At 35.3% G+C, this 21573-nt stretch overlaps 1 protein-coding gene across 1 annotated transcript in view; it reads right to left on the bottom strand.

Moving 5' to 3' along the window:
• UBR3 (ubiquitin protein ligase E3 component n-recognin 3) overlaps positions 1–21573 on the bottom strand; it is a 229045-nt gene that overhangs the window by 133972 nt on the left and 73500 nt on the right. Inside the window, exons 9-18 of the mRNA XM_044913670.1 lie at positions 19752–19931; positions 19056–19189; positions 12939–13025; positions 6242–6307; positions 6054–6143; positions 4830–4958; positions 4122–4174; positions 3888–4021; positions 3439–3523; positions 1548–1690 (exon numbers count right to left, since the gene is read on the bottom strand). Of these exons, the coding sequence (XP_044769605.1) occupies positions 1548–1690; positions 3439–3523; positions 3888–4021; positions 4122–4174; positions 4830–4958; positions 6054–6143; positions 6242–6307; positions 12939–13025; positions 19056–19189; positions 19752–19931 (1101 nt within the window). The remainder of the gene's footprint in view (positions 1–1547; positions 1691–3438; positions 3524–3887; positions 4022–4121; positions 4175–4829; positions 4959–6053; positions 6144–6241; positions 6308–12938; positions 13026–19055; positions 19190–19751; positions 19932–21573) is intronic.

Below are 21573 nucleotides of genomic sequence, written 5' to 3'. Positions count from 1 at the left end.
ACTTAAGATCCTTAAGATAGGCCTTCACAAAGACAAAGACCTTTGTTATTCCTATTACCACTTCTTGTCCTTCACTTTTAAATCTAGTAATTTGTACAATTAAAATGCCAATGCTTTTATCAGAATTATAAAACCATAGCAATAGAAGAAAACTTTAGTGATTAACTAGTCTAGCAGACTTTAGTGTTCTGTGGATTCCCACATAAGTTTAACTGGGGCCACTTCAGGGGCAAGGAGATGACAAAGCAGATGAGAAACAATGTCCACTAGTGACACCCACGTTTACAAGAGCAGGTCTGCTTTCATGAGTTTTGTATAACAGATTTACTTAAGGTTTAGTTCCCCAAAACACTTAAAAACTCTCATCTATTCGAACTCTCTCTTTTTATAAATAAGAAGCCAAATCCAAAGCTAAGAAACTGCTTTTCTCAATATCACAGAAACTAGCTAACACAATTTAATACTGTATTTGAATATGGAAAACTAGTTTCTTGACTCTAATCTTCAAAAGCTCAATGCTCCATCTCAGTGTCTCAAACTTTACTGTGCATGACAATCATCTTATAGAGCGTGTTTAAAAAAGCAGATATTCAGAATCTACCCCCACAGATCCTGATGAGAGCAGACTGGGGCTGAGGCATAGAAACCCATGCTATTAATAAGGACCACAAGTGAGTATGACAGAGGTAATCCTCACATTACACCCTACTTAAGCACTGTACTACACCAGAATGCTCCTCCACTTCAAAAATTCATCTAAACTTTAAACTTTAGATACAAAGTATTCTCAACAATAAAGAAACACTGTGCTTTTCCTTTAATGGAATACACATTGCAACCAGAGACTTTGGATCACCTTTGTGAACTCCTGGAAAAATCCCCCATGATCAGGCTTATTCTGCTGTGTTTTGCCAAACACAGGACGTGCTATTTATAACTTCAATGAGGGCATCAGTTTTTCAGTTAGACAAAGCGTCTTGAGGAAGTCAAGAAGCATGTAAGTGCTTCCTTCAAAATTTTAGCTTAGATTAGTGAATATGTGAAAGTGATAAAGACAAGACGGTGAATGAAGACTTCACCTACTTCTGGCTCTTGTCAAGCATGTCTCTACGAAGCCAGGGAGAAAACCTTGCAAAACCAACCACTTAAGGAAAAAAATGTAAGGAAAGGTAATGGATATTCTATACAGATTTTAATTTTAACTGTTTCAAGTTAAATTTGGGATAGTGAGAACTATTTCAAAATCAAATTTAGAGAATAAGTATATTTTTAAAAATTTTAAATATATACTTTTATAATTTCCGGTTCATTTACAGTTGATTCACTTATAAAAATGAACTAGAATTTATATATAAAGTTCCTTTTCTAATTTAGAGTCATCTAAGATGGTTTACTGTAACATAAAACCATGGATTTGTAAATAAATATCACTGTATACCATTAAAAACTCAAACCTGAATACATAAAAACATTTTCTTCTACTGTACACAGCAACTCACATTCAGAAAAGCAATTTTGAAACAATATGTTAATGTATATAAACATACCTTTAGGAGTATACATGCCTTGCTGCATAGAACCTCCGGGTTCAAAAACAGGAGCCTTAAAATCAGCTACAGCTGATAAAACTGATTCAAAGCTATAACTGCCTGGAATAATGCCACTTTTGGGATTTGGATTTTCTGGAATATGATGTATGTGTCAAGAAAAAAAATAATGCCTAAAAGCCAGCTTTTAATTATAAAATTACCAAGGTACTCTAGTTTCTAACTACTTTTGCTAACACAGAATAATTGGCTGTAATATATAAAATTGGCCACAAGAGGGCTATATAATACAAGAATTCAATAACTATTAATTGTGAATTTTTTAAATATTTTTAAATCTAGAAGCCTATTAATGAATTAAATGCTAAAGTAGTTCCCAAGTTTATTTCCCCCCAAATTGCCCAAATTTCAGGAAATGAAAAAAGTTTTTAAAAATTATCTCCATTTTCATTTTACAAATGTTATACCTTCCTTTAGAGAATCAAAAACAGTATGCTAAAAACTAGCCAAGATTTTTATGAGCAAAGATTATTTTTCCAATAACAAAATTTCATCATACTCAAAGAAAAAAGAAAAAGATGCTAAACAAATTTTTACAAAGAAGGTAACCAGAAAACCACAAAGATCCTTTTCCATTGATTTCACATCAATTAATCAATTAATTTTTTTAATTCAAAGTTACAGAAGAATGCTTTTGCTCAGTTACAGCACTGATACACATTATATAATAGGTGAATGAAATCATCAAATAATATCAAATTGATGTTGCTTATGAAAATCTTCAAGGTTATCAAATAGGCATTCCACAGGAGTTATTTCACAAAATTTTAGCCAATTATTCCAAACATATTCATAATATACAAAGCAAATTTAGTCCAAAATTTACAAAATAAATTCTTATCACAAAATAACACAATCTTTGTCTAAAATTTTATTAACAATAACTTAAAAAATAATAAAGTGTATATTGTATGCTCTGTCCTACACAAAGAACCGTAAGTTTTTAAAGTTTATAGACGATATAGTCTTTGCCCTTAAAAACCTTTTGGTTTGGGGTGCCTGGGTGGCTCAGTTGGTTAAGCAACTGCCTTCATCTCAGGCCATGATCCCAGGGTCCTGGGATGGAGCCCCACATCGGCCTCCCTGCTCTGCGGGGGAGCCTGCCGCTTCCCCTGCTTGTGCTCTCTCTTTCGGTCAAATAAATAAAATCTTTAAATAAAAAATTAAAAAAAAAAACAACCTCTTGGTTTAAGACTAAATTCTAAGGGATGCCTGGGTGGCTCAGGTGGTTAAGCGTCTGCCTTCGGCTCAGGTCAAACCCAGGGTCCTGGAATTGAGCCCCACATAGGACTCCCTGCTCATTGGGAAGCCTACTTCTCCCTCTCCCTCTGCCCCTGCCCCCACTCATGCTCTCTCTCTCCCTCTCTCTCTCAAATAAAGAAAATCTTAAAAAAAAAAAAAAAAAGACTTAATTCTAAGAAAAAAAGTCCTTAAAATGTTTAAAACCCTGGTAATAATTATAAGGTTATAAGTTTAAATTTTAACCATTAATTCCAACCTAGGTATACAGATAAAGTAGACCTAGCTGCCTTTTACGGTCCAGGTTCCTTTCACGAATGCTGTCCTAGAAGGGCAGATCCTTGAGTGCCCAGAGCCATCAGTTCTGAAGTCTAACCAAGGCCATTAAGAGCTCCCGGAGAGGTAACAATGAGGCAAAAAAATCTGCCACTAGCCCTGAACACACAGTTGAACGAACAATTGAAGTTCTTTTTCCAAACTATTTTCAACTCTAAAAATGTTTTTTAATCACAAAAGTGATACATCCTTAATCTGTACAAATTATTGTTTAGTCCTATATTTAACAAAAAAATTAAACTTTTAAAAGGATATGAGGTCCAGCAATGAACTATGTGTCCTGTCATTCATACACAACTGGGCTACCATCTCTGCTCTGAGAATCTCATCATCAGACATCCCTAAAACAATTAAAAAGAAAATTAATAAATCTGAATATACATAAATTATAAAGAAACAACTTACCACACTTTTTATTAAGCTGTTTTACCAAAAATGAGATGCTTCAAAAATTAAAGAGCAAAGACTGCAATGCCCCAAATATAACCAGTTTAACTAACCTACTGTTTGCAGCTCCCTTAAGTAAAGGGTTTTTTAAAGGATATTCTAAAAGGAGTAACAACTATACATCATGTCAAGAGTTTGAAACAATGTTTAAATATATCCAAATCCTTTTCTTTTTTCCATAAGCCAGTTACTACCACAGGGAGAGGGGAGGAAAGGGAGAATAGTTAATACCCAAGCATTAGTATGAGTGCTTTTTACCTAAATGTAAACGAAGACTTAAAAGAATCACAAGAAATGTAAGAGCGCCTTCTAACATCGATCTCTCATGCTCTGCATCAAGTACTGTGTTTTGATGTTGTGACGCCATTGTCAACAAATCCACTACCTTAAATCTATAATAAGAAATATTTGAGACAGATTTTTTTAAGTTAAAACAAAATCAACTTAAATTCCAAATACTTCCTAATACCTGCCTTAATAAATTATGCTTACCTTTCAAAGACAGATGAAATAAAATAATCTGGGTCAAGTCTAGAAGCACAAACCTTTAAAAGACAAAAAAAAAAAAAAGACTTTATTTCTCAGTATTGCTTTATTTCTTGTATTAATCATGTGGTTTGTTTGTGTTCTGTATCTTATGATGTTTTGACATGGGGGGTGCTTATAGACATGAGGAGAGACCACCCCTCTCTGGCCTACCTAAAAACGTAAATATTCCTCAAGATATTCCTAAAGACAGTAAACAACTACCTAGAAGTAAACCTCTTACAGGCAAGTCAATCACCCCCTTTATCTAACTCTCACACACCAAGTCAATATTCCCCCTGCCCTAAACCAACCCAGGGCCAGGTACCAGATGGATGGGGACAGCCCTGATGCCCCAAAGTCCACCAGAATTATTCAAACTAACCAATCCTAAACTGTTTCCCCTGCCCTGTCTTGCCCTTCCTATGCAAATGCCAAAAAAGGTTCTGCTCTAGGATTTCCCCCTTGCTCCTGCTCCTAACTCTTGACCAAAATCTGATGCTTCCCCTGTGTGGCACCACATGCCTCCTTCTCTTGGGAAATTTAAGTAATAAATTCTTTCAATAGCAATGACCTCTTTGTGTCATCACTGAGTCACGTCTATAAACTAAATCCCGTGAGTACAAATGAGACACTTCTAAAGTACAATATCTGCATTATCACAAGTTGGCTTACCTGTAGTAAGTAAATGTCAGGGTCAATCATGGAATTACAGAAATGAGACTGGACATAGGTCATAGCTTGTCCTTTGATTTGTAGACCATTTCTTACCCACATATTGCTGTGGATTTCAGCAAGACTTGCCTAGTAAAACAAAAATTAAGTAAATTAGACAAAGAGGTCTTCTAAATTAAATCTTTATGAAAAACATGTTATACTGAACAATCATTTCAAAATATTTTATAACTTGATCATAGCATGAGCCTGACATTCTGCCCCATGTTCGTTTAAAATATTCAATTCAAATACATCTTTTGAAATTTTTAAACGCTCATTATGCTTTATACAATCCCTTCTTTTGGAGTTTATACATGAATTAGTTTTCCATGATGATTCCCGGAAACATTTATTAAAAATTTTCAATGAAGTTCTTCATGAGGAATCAATGCTACTTATATTTAACTCTTTCCTTAGCAAGAAAAAAAGTTACATAATGCTTAAAGAAACACAGGAATAAGCATAAAACAAAGCTGATTGTTCCAAACTAGTCATTTTTCAAATAATCAGCAGGTAAGAGAAGGTAAGATTAGAATGTTTTATAGCATTAATGTTTAATTCTTCATGTATTTGTGTCCTGTATCAACTAAAACTAAGCACAGTCATAACTTCATCTCTTACTTGTTCCTAAACCCCAGTGTTAAAGTTCAGTGATGATTAACAAATCTAAGATTGCCAGGAAAAACAAATTGAAGTGCAAGTCCCTCTACTATACATAAAAGGTTGGCCCACAAAATTATAGTATTAGAACTGAAAGTAACCATAGTGCTTATGCACGAAAATCCTCTTTTCTCTCCTCTCATTTTCCAAATGGGGAAACTAAGAATCAAGTAGGTATGTTACCCCAAACAACATGGGTAATTAAACTGATGCAGTACTAATGCTAGAAATCTATTGGGTCTCCTGACTCTCAAAACAGTGCTAAACTGTTAAAAAAATGTTAAAAAACTTCCCTATAAGTAAATACAGTGAAAAGAATTCCTGGGGAAATTATAACTAAATGTAAGCCTCATAGAACAAAAAAAGACCAAAATATAATCTAGCAAAAATACTTAAGTTTAAAAAAAACTTTCCAAACATTTTGGCTATAACAACAATGTAAATTTAAGACATAAAAATAAAATAAAGGACAACGTAACCAAGAAATTCAATTAAAAACTTTTTAAAAACCTGAATACATACTTGAATTTGGAGTGGGTGAATCATTAGTTTCATTAACATTTCCTGATCAGGTAAAACAGAATCCAAATCTAGTTCTTGACATTTCACAGCCTAAAAATTATGAAAAAAAAAAAGTTACTAATTCAATACTTAATTCCCAATATTAAAAAAAAAAAAAAACAACCAGAATTGTTGGACGATAGTCTTACCTTACTCAAAAACATAGCATAGTAACGATGAAGGGGCAGATGAAAAGTGACTTGGTTAGGTGCTGGCTGGAATAAAACAAAATCCACAAGTCAAAGAATGTTTTGCAGAAGTTCAAAGAAGGTTTCAAAATGCTAAAACCACACTTTTACCTTGATTTATTCCTATACCTTTTTAATCAAAACTTAAACTTTAAGAAGATAGAGCTTTAAAAAACCACTGTATAGATAAAATTAATTCCATTTTAAATGCCTAAATGCACATTTCTGAAGGCGGAAATTATATACTACTCAACCCTGAGTCCTCTGAAGCATCTAGCACAGAATAAGTGATGGAATAGATTTCCCTTTACAGTAGCCTACTTGGGAATCTTCAAATGCATGCATACCAAACATGATGATAGTGATCAGAACAATAATCACAGCTGACCTTATCCACATTACCTCATTTAAAACTCAGAAGAACCCTATGGAGTAGAAACTATTAATGTTCTCATCCTATAAGTAGGGAAATTCAACCTTGGCAACTTAAATAGCTTCCTAAAGTTAACAAATAGTGAACTGAAGAGCCAGTCTGGGCTCCACTGCTATATTCAGACTAGTAAGAAGCTCTGATCACAGTCCTAAAGTGAGGTACTGGTGAAGGGCTTGCCTATGTTCCTTCACAAGGTGGGTAAGATGCTCCCCACATTGGCACTGAACACACACCCTCCACAAGAAAGCTTAGTACTGTATATATCAAGGAACTTTGGCAGTCTTGTGAATATTATAAAAATTGTAATTTAAATCTACAAATCCCATGGATCATTCTATCACTATAGGGCAAAACTATACCACAATTGTCCTTCTTAAACAAATAAGAAAAATTAAAAAGGCATTATTTGTTTTTAAATGCTTTTACAAATATTTTCTCGATAAAATAAAAAAACTTTATAGAACATTCAATTACGCTAATGTAATATTGGTATAAAATTATAATACAGTTATAAAGAGTTGCAATATATCACCATCCCTGAGTTTTTTTCAAAACAAATATAATAACATCCTCCTCAACATGTGAATAAATGGCTATTGAAATTTGTTCTAATAAATAAAAGTTTGCCTTCCACAAAAAGGAAGGAATTTCTGATATATGCAACAACATGTAAGAAACTTGAGGACATTATGCGAAGTGAAATAAGTCAGTCACAAAAAGACAAATACTGTATGATTCCACTTATATGAAGTACACAGAATAGTCAAAATCATAGAGACAGAAAATATAATGGTAGTTGTCAGGGGCTGGAAGGGAAAGGAAAATGAGGAGTTACAGTTTTGAAAAATGAAAAGTTCTGGAGATTGGCTGCAGAACAATGTGAATATACTTAACACCACTGGATTATATACTTTAAAATGGTTGGTGGTAAATTTTATGTTACGCTTTACAATTAAAAATAAAAATAAGTTTGCTCCCACATTACTGTAATCATTTGAGTAACATATTCTATACTAACTAGCTAAATCAGAATCTCCCTCAATTTCCTCTAAAGGCATTAAGGACAGTGGTTAAGAGGAGACTCTCTAGATTTGCATGAGTTCAAACCCTGACTCTGCCATCTCTAGCTGTAAGCTGTGAGCAAGTTACTTAAACTCTCTGCACCTAAATGCCTGACCTGTAATGCAGAGATAATAAGCAGCAGGATTATCTTCAACTGTGAGGATTATCTTTAACATAGTACCCAACACATAGTGCTATGAACTACAAAGTCATGGACTCTATCTTGTCTTTCAAGGCTTTAACATTTCCTAAATTCACACTCTTCTTCAATGTTACATTCCATAATCCCTCCTTTTCTAATGTCACAGATTAGCCACTTGCTAAACTCTTCTTCCACTGCTTCCATATAAACTGGTGGTCATCAGATGCCATTCTCTGCTTTCTACTCTTCTCCTTCTAGGTGACTTTATCCAGATTCACAGCTTTGACTGCCAACTCTATCAAGATGACTCCCAAATCTCAGCAGAAGTCTCACCCTTGAATTCCAAACCTTACATTCAAGTGCCTACTGAACATCATCACTTAATATCCCATGCAAACCACAAATACTGTGGGTGCAAACTAAACTCAGCTACTTTGTCCTAAAACTCAATCCTCCTCAATGTTTCTTCACCAAATTCCTAGTAATTCAAATCTGAAATGTAGATTCCTTCATTCTCACAAGGCTCCAACATCTCATGAGCCACCAAATCATGTTTATTAGATTTTCTTAAATCTACTTCCTTCTCTGTTTCCACACTGTCCCTAACTAACCTCAGCTCAGGCCCTCAACATTTAGTGCCTAGATTTCAGTGGTAGCCCCTGCTTCTATTCTTACTCTCTGTGAGACACCTTTGTGGTATCTGCCTAGCTCACAACTCTCCCCATCTTCTCAGAACATCCCTCCCTACTCCATCTCCCAAACTCACACACACACACACACACACACACACACACACACACACACACAGAATGGAGCATGACAGTCAAGTTTATAATAGCCACATCTAACTGGAATCAGAGCAAGAGATAGCTAACCCAACCTGAACAGTAAGAAATAAGTTTTTCTCTTAAAAACTTCACGTTGGGGGGTGTCTGAGTAGCTCAGTTCGTTAAGCATCCAACTCTTGATTTCAGCTCAGATCATGATCTCAGTAGGGAGTCTGCTTGAGGATTCTCTCTCCCTCTTCCTCTCCACCAGCTCATGCGCTCGCTCACTCTCTCTCAAATAAATAAATCTTCAAAAATTTTATTAAAAAAAAAAACTTGACATTGGATTCAGAGACATCCTCAGAACCTCGGAGTATGCTTGAAATTGTAATGTTAGGCAACCGTAGGAAGGTAACATTTCATCACATAGGCAAAGAAGCACAGAAAGCCAACATACAGTGGGGAAAGAAAAAATGAGGTAAGTAAGGCAAAGCAAAGGCCAAAGACGGGCGCTCCTGTTCAGCTTTCCACTCAGTTCCTGAGGTCCAGCTGCCATAAGATCCCTGAGATACCCTCTGCACTCATAAGAAATTAGGCCTCCTCTAAATGAAGCTGCCTCAGGAATGGTTTTTCCTTGCATTCAAAAGAACCTTTAGTAACACGTCTCTCTATTTAAACCTCTACATGTTGCCAGGAGGTGATCTTCCCAAAACATTAATTAAATCTTGTACTTCCTCCATTCACAATCTTTTCATGGCTCCCTATAGTTCTAATCTCCTGATAATCTTCTAACCCTTGAGAAGACAGCTTACCTCTCCAGCTTCATTCCTGTCACATAAACTCATGCACCACAAGTAGTATCCCTAACCCACCAACCTTCTGTGCCTTTATGCTGTTCCCTCTGCCTCAAATACTACATATCTCTTCTCCCAATGAATTAGCATATCTTTAAGACTTGGCTCAAATGACATTTCTACTAGGAAACATTTCCTAAATCCCTCAAGCTAAATCAGATACTACACTCTATTCTCCCCCATAGTACCTGGTCACAACTTTACAGAAGCACTGGAATCATATTAACCAATTACCTGTCTCCCATTTCCTTAAATTAGGGACTGTTTCATCACCTATCTCCAGTGTTTTTTAAGTAGCAAACATTCAATAAATATTTGCTGGATGAACACATGTTCTACCTTCCCTCTAATCAAAGAACTCCAGTCCAACTACCCTGCCACGTGGGCGCCTGGGTGGCTCAGTTGGTTAAGCGACTGCCTTCAGCTCAGGTCATGATCCTGGAGTCCCTGGATGAAGTCCCGCACCGGGCTCCCTGCTTGGCAGGGGGTCTGCTTCTCCCTCTGACCGTCCCCGCTCTCATGTGCTCTCTCTCATTCTCTCTCTCTCAAATAAATAAAATCTTTTAAAAAAAAAACAAAAACTACCCTGCCACATACTCATAATCATTGCCCTACATGATATTCATGTATTTGAGGTTTCTTAAATGGCCTACGTTATTGGAAAATTTATTCTATCCTTTGTTTCTAATCTGACTGTTTGATTTTGCTTAATTCAGTTCAAAAGATATTTATTTAATCTGTGCTAGATTACCCCAATAACTTCTGATATCCACTCACAAGGATGGTAAAAGAAATATTTATCACAAATGGAACATGTGCCTCGTAGTCAATTCTCATTGGCTAATACTACTATCTTCAATAAACAGATGAGGGGATGGATTCAGCAATGCTAAAAAAAAATTAAAAATAAAATAACTTTTAAAAACCTGTCTAAGGGGTATGTGGGTGGCTTAGTTGGCTGCAAGCCCAAATCTTGATTTCAGCTGGGGTCATGATCTCGGAGTCATGGGACTGGGCCCCATGTTCAGCTCCACACTTGGCGGGGAGTCTACTTGGGATTCTCTCTCCCTGCCCCTCTGCCCCTTGCTCTCTTTCTCTCTCTCTCTCTCTCTCCCCCCTCTCTCTCTCAAATAAATAAAAATAAAATCTTAAAAAAAAAAGTCTAAGATCACATAGCTAGTTGGCTTGTGGAAGAGCCACAATTTATACTTGGGTCTGCTTGACTCTACAGCTCTTTCCACTGAAAACAGCCTGCACCACCGAAATACCACCAGACAAGGGGCACCTGGGTGGCTCATCTGGTTGAGCGTCCAACTCTTTATTTCAGCTCAGGTTGTGATCCTTTTAGGGACTGAGCCCTACATCGGACTCTGCGCTCAGTGGGGAGTCTGTTTATTCCTCTCTCTCTGCTCCTCCCTACCCCCTGCTCTCTCTCTCTCCCTCTCTCTCTCAAATAAATAAAATCTTTAAGAAAAAGAAAAAGAAATACTACCAGACAAGGAATTAAGAGATGTGGGTTCTAGACTCAGAACTACCAGTAATTTGTATGTAACTATAGGCAAGTCATTTAATATCTTTGCATCTCCATTTTACATCTACAAAAAAAATAGGGGGATAATACCTTCTCTACTTCACAGGGTTGTTTTGAGGAACAAATATGTCACAGCACCTTAAGAAACAAAAAACTTTAGGGGTGCCTGGGTGGCTCAGTCGTTAAGCGTCTGCCTTCAGCTCAGGTCATGATCCCAGGGTCCTGGGATCGAGCTCCGCATCAGGCTCCCTGTGACGCAGGGAGCCTGCTTCTCCCTCTGCCTGCCCTTCCCCCTGCTTGTGTTCTCTCTCTTGCTGTCTCTCGCTCTGTCAAGTAAATAAATAAAATCTTTAAAAAAAAAAAAAAAGGAAATGAAAAACTGAAAATACCATAAAAAACATACTGTGTGATTCCTTAAGTTCTATACTTATTTTCTCTTCTATTAAAAATTTAAATTCTTTATAATATTCAATAAATTCCTAAAATATTTCTGTGTGAAAACCAAATCTACTATTTCCTTGAGTTCAGATGCTCTATATACCATACATGATTCTAACTGTCCTTAACTCCACCCGAGTTCAATCGTTAATTTCATGTTAAAATACTACATAACCCTGTCTGTAATAGAGTTTTCCCCTTCTTCAAAGTATTGTCTTAGTGATGTTACTATTTCAAATATACCTCCTAAGCTTCAAATACCAATGAGAACTGAAATGAGAGAAACTCCAGCTGAGTGACTAATCCTAAAGGGGGCAAAGAAGAATAAAACAGGTTGAAAGTATGGAGGCATAATCTGAATCTAATCATGGGACAAACCCAGACTGAGGAGTGTTCTACAACATAACTGAATTAGTTGTACTCTACAAAATAAGAAAGTGTTCCAGAAGGAGACTAGAGACATGATGACTAAATGCAACACTGGATTCAGAATAGGATGCTTTTGCTATAAAGGACAACACTGGACAATTTATAAAACATAAAGGAATTCTAAGTAATAATATATTACCGTTAACTTCCTAATTTTTATAGTTGTATCTGGTTGTATACCTTGTTTGTAGGAAATACACACTAAAGTATTTGGGAGTAATGGGCATCAAGTCAAATGGTTCGAGAAAACAAAGTTCTTTGTACTCCACTTCCAAATTTTCAGTAACTTTGTGATTGTATCAAAAAAAAATTTTTTTAAAGAAAGGCAAAGAAAAAGAAAGAAAAATTCCCCCCACCCACACACATACACACAAAAAGACAGCAGGAGTTCCATCTGCCCAGGATTCAGAAATCAGATGGGGGAGTTGGAGTTGTCTGAAACATGGTCCTTCTTATACATATGGCATATTATGACCCACTTTATAAGAGGAATAAAAGGGGCTTCTGATAGAAAACTTGGCTGACTAATTACAAGCAAGCCCTTGTTTAATTCATATACAGTATGTTCTCTGCCAACTCTTCTTAGCTCATTATTAATTAACAATCACCTTTGTTCAAGCCCACAGGAGAACACTGACCATTAATGAAGATGTAACACCCTTTCCATTAATCTCCCCGATCCTATTCACATTTGCACTGTCACTTTAACCTCTCCAAATGAAACTAATTTTTACTCCTGAGAAATATGGAGACATATACACTTAATAACAGAAAAAGAAATTACGCCCTTCTCTAGGATATAAGCAAGTATGATTAGTACACTTCAAAATCTCCTAAATGTCGAAGAACTGATCTTCCACCTCTCCTTTTTTAAACCTAATGGTATTATCCTCATTCTGACTTCTTTCCCTTATCCCATGAAAAGATATTCATTATTTTCAGTGTTAAATGAGATCTAACACTTTTTTTAAATGCCTTTATATATGTCAAAAATATACATACCTCATCTACAAAGTTAATAGCATCAAACCAGTCTTGAAGAGCTTCAAGGCAATATCTAACAACGTTTCGGGTGTATTCTTGAGTTTCCTAAAATAATAAGTTACACAAATTTTACACTATATAAATATGTATATTTTCAACTTCAAATTATATGTAATACATAAAAATAATGGTAAAATATATATATTATCAAAATAACCACATTTGCCATTTTAAGAAATCCTTTCACAAATTAACAGTAATGACCAGAGACAATTAGGAAAATTAAAAAACACAGCATGCTATGTTTTATATAATATATTCTTAAAAATGAATCAAAGCTGAAATAGTTTGTGATGCATATCAAATTCCATTCGAGGAGATTTCAAAAATATTTTAAGTTCCTTAACATTTACTGTTTAATGAGTACAGTTTCTTTGGGGATGATGAAAATGTCTTAGAGATGAATGGTGGTGATGGCTGCCCAACACTGAGAATGTACTTAATGTCAATGAACTGCACACCTAAAAATGAAATTTTATATTATGCATATTTGCCACAATAAAAAATAAAAACAAACAGACAAAAAAAGGAGCACAGAACATTTAAGTACTATGAGCAGCCTGTGAATATCTTAGCTTGCTAAGAAGAAAAGATTAAGTGTGTACCACTCGAAGGTACTATGAAAGAAAGTTATAATGTTTTATGGAGAAATGGATCCACTGAAATAGGCAACTACTAAGTTAAATGGCAAAATAAATCATGATAGCCTCTCTTTAAAAAATAATAGTAATAATGGGCAAAGGATCTGAATAGACATTTCTCCAAAGAAGATCTACAAATGGCTAATAAGCACACGAACAGATGTTCAACACTACCAGTCATTAGGAAAATGCAAATCAAAGCCACAATAAGGTATCACTTCATACCTTGTAGGAAGGTTCTAATTTTTTAAATGCAAAATAAAAAGTGTTGGCAAGGATGTGGAGAAACTGGAACTCTGATACATTGCTGGTGGAAATGCAAAATGGCACAGCCACTTTGACGTTAAACACAGAGTTACCATATGACCAAATAGTTCTACTCTCATATACCCAAGAGAATTAAAAACATAGGTTCACACAAAAACTTACATACAAATGCTCACAGCAGCATTATCCACAGTAACTAAAAAATGGCACTGACCCATGAATGGACAGGTAGAATGTGGTATATCTATGTAATGGATTACTATTCAGCTATGAAAAGAAATGATACACGCCCATAGTTGAACCATGAAAACACTATGCTAAGTGAAAGAAGACAAACACAAAAGGCCATATCTTGTATGATTCCACTTATATGAAATGTCTAGATTAGGCAAATTCATAGAGACAGATGGGAGATCAGTGGTTTCCAGGGAATAAGAGGAGGTTGGGACTGGGAGGTATAAGGTTTCTTTAGGGGATGGGTGATTACTGGGGAATTTGTGGTACCAGCTGCACAGCTTTGTGAATATACTACAAGACTGAACTGAATACTTTAAAATGGTTAAAATATAGAATTTTAGGTTGTATAAATTTGAAATCAATAAAACAAAAATTTTTTAAGATATTTCGGGGCCTTAATGTATAATAAAAGTGCATTTTGGGGCCTTAATGTATAATAAAATAATGTATAATTATAATGTATAATAAAATGTAGCATCAAAGTCAAGTAGGTTAAAATCTTTAGCTACATATATAAATTACTGTGCCTTTAAAGAAAGCTAAAAGTCTCCCATTGCTGCCTTCTCCTTCACCCTGCTCAGTCTGCTGTCCTGTTAATTCTTCCTTAATATTATCATGTAGGTCCACTCTTACGTCCACTACCATCCAGACCAAATATCACTTATCTATTTTCCTTGCCAACAGTTTCACCATTTTAATCTATCCTATATGAAATTTCTTTTATAAAAATATTATTTTATACATTATGTTCCTTATTTCTTACTGAAAAAAAATTAATGGCACTTTTAAGTTACCATAAATAATGTGTCATAACCAAACTAAAGTGGCAGATAAGTCACAGATAAAGAAACATTTAAAATCAAATGTGCTCCCATTTTATCAAGAGTTTGAGCAAAGGAGTATCATAATACCCTCTTGGTGTAAGTATAAACTGATATGACCCTTCTGGAGAAAAATTTGCAAAGCATGTATCAAGAGCCTTTAAAAAGGTGACCAATTAATTCCATTCCTAAATACGGCATATTTAATAATCATGTCCAGATCATCTCTCTGCCATCTCCCACCACTAACACACCCACCCAAAAAAATGCATTGTGCATGTTGAGATACTAGTTTTGAAACCTTGTCAGTCTCTTTATCCATACGTAAAAATGGACATAAATGGACACAATACTATCTACCTCCTAGTACTGTGAAGGAAGCAAATGAAATAATGTTTGTAAAATGCTCTGTGTCATCATCTGGTACTATGTGTGACACGCGGTTACGTGCTCCAAAGGGTCATGGCCAGACTACTTCCGTCAAGTCTGCAGTAACCTAAAGCTGCCACTAGATGGAGATTCTACAGCTTATTTGTTCTGTTAGGAAGGCAAAAATTAGTAAGATTCTGGAAATGTGCCATCCCTTTATCCAATCTATCTGTTATCAATCTAGTATTGTTTAATTAGCCCCTAACATTTTCAAGAACCAAACAGCATTTAGGGCAATCATACAAAGAAAGTAAGCTATCAGGTGAAGTTCTTTTTATTGTTAATCCTTTAGTTTTATATCTTATAATTAGAGAACAGAAACAACGAAATAGCTAATTTTTTACTTTAATAGTCTTTCTTCTAGCTTATATTTCTAAAACCCAACAACAGTACTGCTAAAAAGCTCTAGATATTCTTGCTTTTAACAGACAATTACAGCAAAGTGGGAAAGAGCACAAGTTCTGAAATCAAATGCATTTGTTTTCAAACTTAGCTTCTACTTAATAGCTGTGTGAACTTGGACAAGTTATTTAACTTCTGAAAGAAAGAGATGATACTATCTACTTTATAAGAGATGCAATAAGGACTAGATAAGAATATAATGCAAAGAATATAGTGTGAAGAACAATATCTGGCAGAATGTGGGTGCTCATCAAGAGAATGTCTTACTTAGGAACTTAATACTCCCATAACTGAGAAACTACTCTCAGGTTCTACGAGGACAATACGAACTTGTTTTCTCGATTCTCTTCACTTCTTAGGTTAAGGGAACCATAACACACTGCAATCCTGGCATTCAAAGCTAAAAATTAAACTACTGCCTAGAAACAATGAGTTCTCATTATCAGAGATAAACATAACCCCAACTTCATAATCCAAATTCATCCTAAATAGCTGTCAGAATAATCCTCCTAAAATACTGATCTTTTCATATTAACATCATATCAACTTCCCTGCTGCAACGCTGTCTTTTGTTGGCTTATGGGATACTGAGTTCCTCTGGTTTTTCTCTGGCACCCTTATCTCTGATGTCACAATGTTAGGTCTTTCTTCAGGGTCCACTTCTCTCCCTACTTGATCTCATCCCACCCCCTGGTGATAAATACCATTTACATTACCAAGGTCTAAAATTTATAACCTTCAGCCTGACTTCTCTTTTGAGCACAAGACAAAGCAGTCCCCACACTCATTACTCTCACAGCAACCGGTTATTTTCCTATAGAGCACTTAAAAAATGAATCTGTGTTTACCTACTTAACCTCTATCTCCCCCATCAGACTGCCCCAGGAGAACAAGAACCATGTCTATTTGGTTCAACACCCAAAACCCACGCATCTAGATAGTTTCTAGATAGTGTCAGGTATAAGAATAGCATTCAACAAGTTTTTTTTTAGTGAATGAACAAATGAAGTTCATATTATATGACAGTTTTCTTTATAAATGCTACAGCGGGAATTAAACAAAGTACTATGGAAACACTGAAACTAGAATCATAAACCTGACTGAAAGAACTTAACTGAGCAGATTACATATCAGCTGAGTAGCATTTTTGAAGAGCTAACACTAGTGGTTCTTCACTCTGGTTAGAATCACTGCAAAGGTCCTTCTGCACATCAAATAAATCGAAATCTCTGACAGTGGGGCTTAGGCACATGTATTCTTAAAGCTTCCAAGATGATTCTCATGTAAGAATAAACAAAGAATGAGAGACCATAAGCCAAAAAAGGGACTATTTGAACAAAAGCACAGGAATCAAGAGAGGACACCACATGTTGAAGAATGGTATTCAATCCAGTGAAGACATGGAGATAGACAGAGGGGTATAGATGGAAGATGAATTATGAGAGACAAGTTAAGGGCAAATGATGGAGGATCTTAAATGTCTCTATAGGAAACAGATGTTGCCCTGTAGACAGATGAGAATTTTAACGATTTTTTAAGCAAGGGAGAGATATGCACAGAGCTTAGAAAAGTAATTTCAGTATTGGGACAGATTAGAGAGGAAAAATTTAGAGGCAGGAAAACCAGTTAAATTATCTTAACAATCCAGATTTTAAAGATAAAGAAATAAATTAAAACACAGGAAAGAAGTGGTAGGGAGAATTTCTGGAACAGAAGAGAAATTTCATGGTATCTGATTACAGGTTGAACACAACTGGCACAGCAAGGAGAGAAAGTTTCTCTAATTAGATAACTGTATTTTCAGACACCATTAAATGACATAAAGGACATAGTACGGGCAGATGAATTTAATAAGCTAGTTAGGGGCTTGAGAAAATTCATGTACCTATAAGGAAATCTACATGAATAACCAGAGCTGTTGGAAATCTGAACCAGGCTAGACTAACAAAGTTGTAAGTCACATGCATTTGGAGAATAGCTGAAGTCATGAGAGAAAATATAAATCTGCTTAAAGGAACTTATATATTTAAAGAACATGGTGAGCGCTGTGAATTGTGTAAGACTGTTGAATCACAGACCTGTACCTCTGAAACAAATAATACATTATATGGTTAAAAAAAAAGAAGAAGAAGAAGATAGCAGGAAGGGAAAAATGAAGGGGGCGGATATCAGAGGGGGAGACGAACCATGAGAGACTATGGACTCTGAGAAACAAACTGAGGGTTCTAGAGGGGAGGGGGGGATGGGCCAGCCTGGTGATGGGTATTAAAGAGGGCACGTACTAAATGGAGCACTGGGTGTTATACGCAAACAATGAATCACGGAACACTACATCAAAAACTAATGATGTAAGGTATAGTGATTAACATAACATAATAAAATAAAATTTAAAATAAAATAAAATAAAGAACATGGAGGAGGACCTCATAATAACCCTGTGAAGAAGGGCAGGCTTTAGTGTCCTGTTTCCAATTTTTTTCCCTAAAAAATAAGGAGAAAGAAGGAGACGATCAAATAGTTTTAAATGAATTGACCAAGCAATGTAAGTAGAAAAAGGCAGAGCCAGGCTCAGAATCCAAGGCTTTAAAATATTTCCACTATAAAATCTTGTCCAGCATTCTTATTGATACAGGCTGGCAGTGGTCTTCATGGGATCCATATAGCAAAATCTCAGTCAAGTTCTTAGTTTAGTAGGGTCAGGAAATCCCATTTTTCTGGATCATCCAAGGACTCTGGAGACCCATCAAACCAATACTTTAAAACGCAAAAGTAAAATATATATATACAAAGACACAAGTCCATGCAATTACAAGTGATCATTTTCTTACCCAATTATAAGAATTTATGTTGCTGCCATGCTACTCTTAAGATTCCTTTTGCAGACAACTGGAAGTTATATGAAATGTATACTAATTTTGTGCTTGGAATCTTAAAAATGTAAACTTTATTAAGAACTATTCTCATTCCTTAAAAGACAAGAAGCATCAGGCAATTAATTGATAATGGATAAAATGAAGCAATAAAGATAAATGTGGAGACTTCTAAAGCTCCAAAGACTATTCACAGTAAGGGAAGGCTGCAAGGATCTGATAATATACTGAACTCCAACTTGCCGAAGAATAATAATGTCTCAGGTCAGCTTTCACAGAGCTGAATTCATAATTAAACACTGCCCATTAATATATATGAGTAAACAAATCAATGTTCTCACAAATCTTTTTCTTAAATCACTCTTTTAAAGGTAAAGACAGAAATTAACAAAAACATTTTCAACATACCCTAACTTTACAGTGGGATAAGAGCCCCCACATTGGCTGTGCACAGGCCTCAAGTTCAGCAGCAAAGGCAGCATAGTAGGTCTGAGACTCAAATTCCACATGCTCATTTAGTTCTCGCTTGTTTAAGTTCATACCTTGCAAAAATTAAAGCAGATATAAACCTTGCCAAATGGAAGCAAGTATTCATATTAAAAATCAAGTAAAATACTTCCTAGTACCAAACACTCAGTGCACACAAATGGCATAAGTGACACAATATGTAGAGAAATAAATAAATTATTTAAAGTAAAATAATCTGGTCCTTTTAGAAGTTTTTACAAACTAGGTTTTCTTAGAAACACTTTGTGAATTGTCTCTTATATAACATAATTGAAAATGTTAAATAAGAAAGTCAAAACTATTTTAACTGATGCTTGTTGAAATTTTATGAAAGTGTTATAAATCTTTCTTGAAGAATAGATTAATGTTTTAAGTCCAGGATTTACACTCCTGTTTCCTTTTTAATAATTTGGTATTTTTCATAACTCTGACATTTTCATGAACACTTGATTAAAGTACTTACAAATGTTAATTAAAATGAGACATTTCACATGTAACCTGAATGATGTGCTATCATCTCTTAATTAGTATATTTGATGGTTCTGCATTAGGCATTTTGTAAACTAAAAAAATTAACAAAAAAAGTAAAATTCATACCTTGAAAGAAAGATACAAAGTTCATCCACGTAACTAACAAACCGTGGTCCTCCAAAAATCTCTTAGCCACACTTTGATGAGAAAGGATATTAATAAAATCACTGACAAGAGGCCAGTAAGTGTTATTCTTCAGTAATGCTTCTCCACAGTTCACTACCACATGTAAACTATTTTCTTCATCTAAAACAGACACACACAGTCCAGTAATAAATAAGTTAAAAAAAAAAAACCTTTACCAATGATACACATTATATACATTAGAATCAGGGATCTCTAAATTCAAACTCCAGGCAGACATATGGTGTGTTACTTAGACTCTGAATCAATTTCCCCATCTACAAAATGGGGAAAAGACACGTATCTTAAGGGAATTAAATGAAGCACTAACACAACACTAAGCACATCATTATAATAATTATTACCACATGTCTAACATATTATATGTTATTGAACTAGCTATATGTTCATAAAACCTTATTATTTTCTTGATTTTAACATCATGCAGTATCTTCAGTTCCAATCAATAAAATATTTTTATCCCTAGGTTAATCTCATTACATCTTATCAACAAATGTGTATGATATAAGCGATACATAATTGCTTTCTTCTACTCAGAGAATATGTAAATATAACTTTTTAGCAAATACAGTATTCCAAAAATGAAAGATACACATATAAATAAACTTCTTAAGCCTTTAAAAAAATTCCTCAAAGTTTAATTATTGTGGATAGGGAAAGATTAGATATGTACAAATCTTTACTATTAGAAGTTAGAGCCTATATGCATTAGCTCTCTTAACCTATTCCAAATTAACTAATTCACTGGACAAATGAGCCCCCCATTCCTACTGTAAAACATAGTAATACCCATAATATACAGCATGCTCAAAGCTAGTAACCTATTCCCTAGTACAGAAGCCAAGATATATACTTATCCAGAGTCTGTTTTTGTTTCTGTGCACGCTAATTGTTCTTTTTATTATAAAATTTAAAGTACATAAACTGATAAAATATGAATAAATGAAGACAGGTATTACAAAAACTGGATCACAAGCTTTTGAGAGACAATAAAAATGCTTAAGAAAACGTTAAAAAATCTTAGAGAAAAATCATAAAAACCTAGAATTTTACACTCAGATTGCTTCATAAAGATTTTTATGTTCGGGCGCCTGGGTGGCTCAGTTGGTTAAGCGACTGCCTTCGGCTCAGGTCATGATCCTGGAGTCCTGGGATCAAGTCCCGCATCGGGCTCCCTGCTCAGCGGGGAGTCTGCCTCTCCCTCTGACCCTCCCCCCTCTCATGTGCTCTCTCTCATTCTCTCTCTCTCAAATAAATAAATAAAATCTTTAAAAAAAAAAAGATTTTTATGTTCTAAATCTAAAGAAACTGAAACTGGAAATCACAGATGATGCTTTGCAGAAGTGATGAGGGAGAACTCCAGTCAAGGAAACCATAACTTAAAAATGCTTTGCCCAAAATTAACAGATTAGAGAATGAACAAGCATCTCTGTATTTTAAGTTAAAATGCACTGTTTAATACATGTATCATTTTTTTTATGATTCCTCACTTTAACCAACTTTTTCAACTAACCATCTACTTGTTAAACTCATCAATGGGGGCGCCTGGGTGGCTCAGTTGGTTAAGCGTCTGCCTTCTGCTCAGGCCCTGATCTCAGGGTCTTGCTCTGGGATTGAGCCCCCGCTCAGCGAGGAGTCTGCTTCTCCCTCTCCCTCTGCCCCTCCCCCGACTTGTGCACATGCACTCACGCGCGCGTGTGCTCTGTCTCTCTCGAGCGCACGAGCTCACTCTCAAATAAGCAAA

This window comes from Neomonachus schauinslandi, chromosome 3 (assembly GCF_002201575.2).
Source record: "Neomonachus schauinslandi chromosome 3, ASM220157v2, whole genome shotgun sequence".
Classification (NCBI taxonomy): domain Eukaryota; kingdom Metazoa; phylum Chordata; class Mammalia; order Carnivora; family Phocidae; genus Neomonachus; species Neomonachus schauinslandi.
Note: the sequence above shows the minus strand (reverse complement) of the source record. Positions and strands in the feature narration are given on the sequence as shown.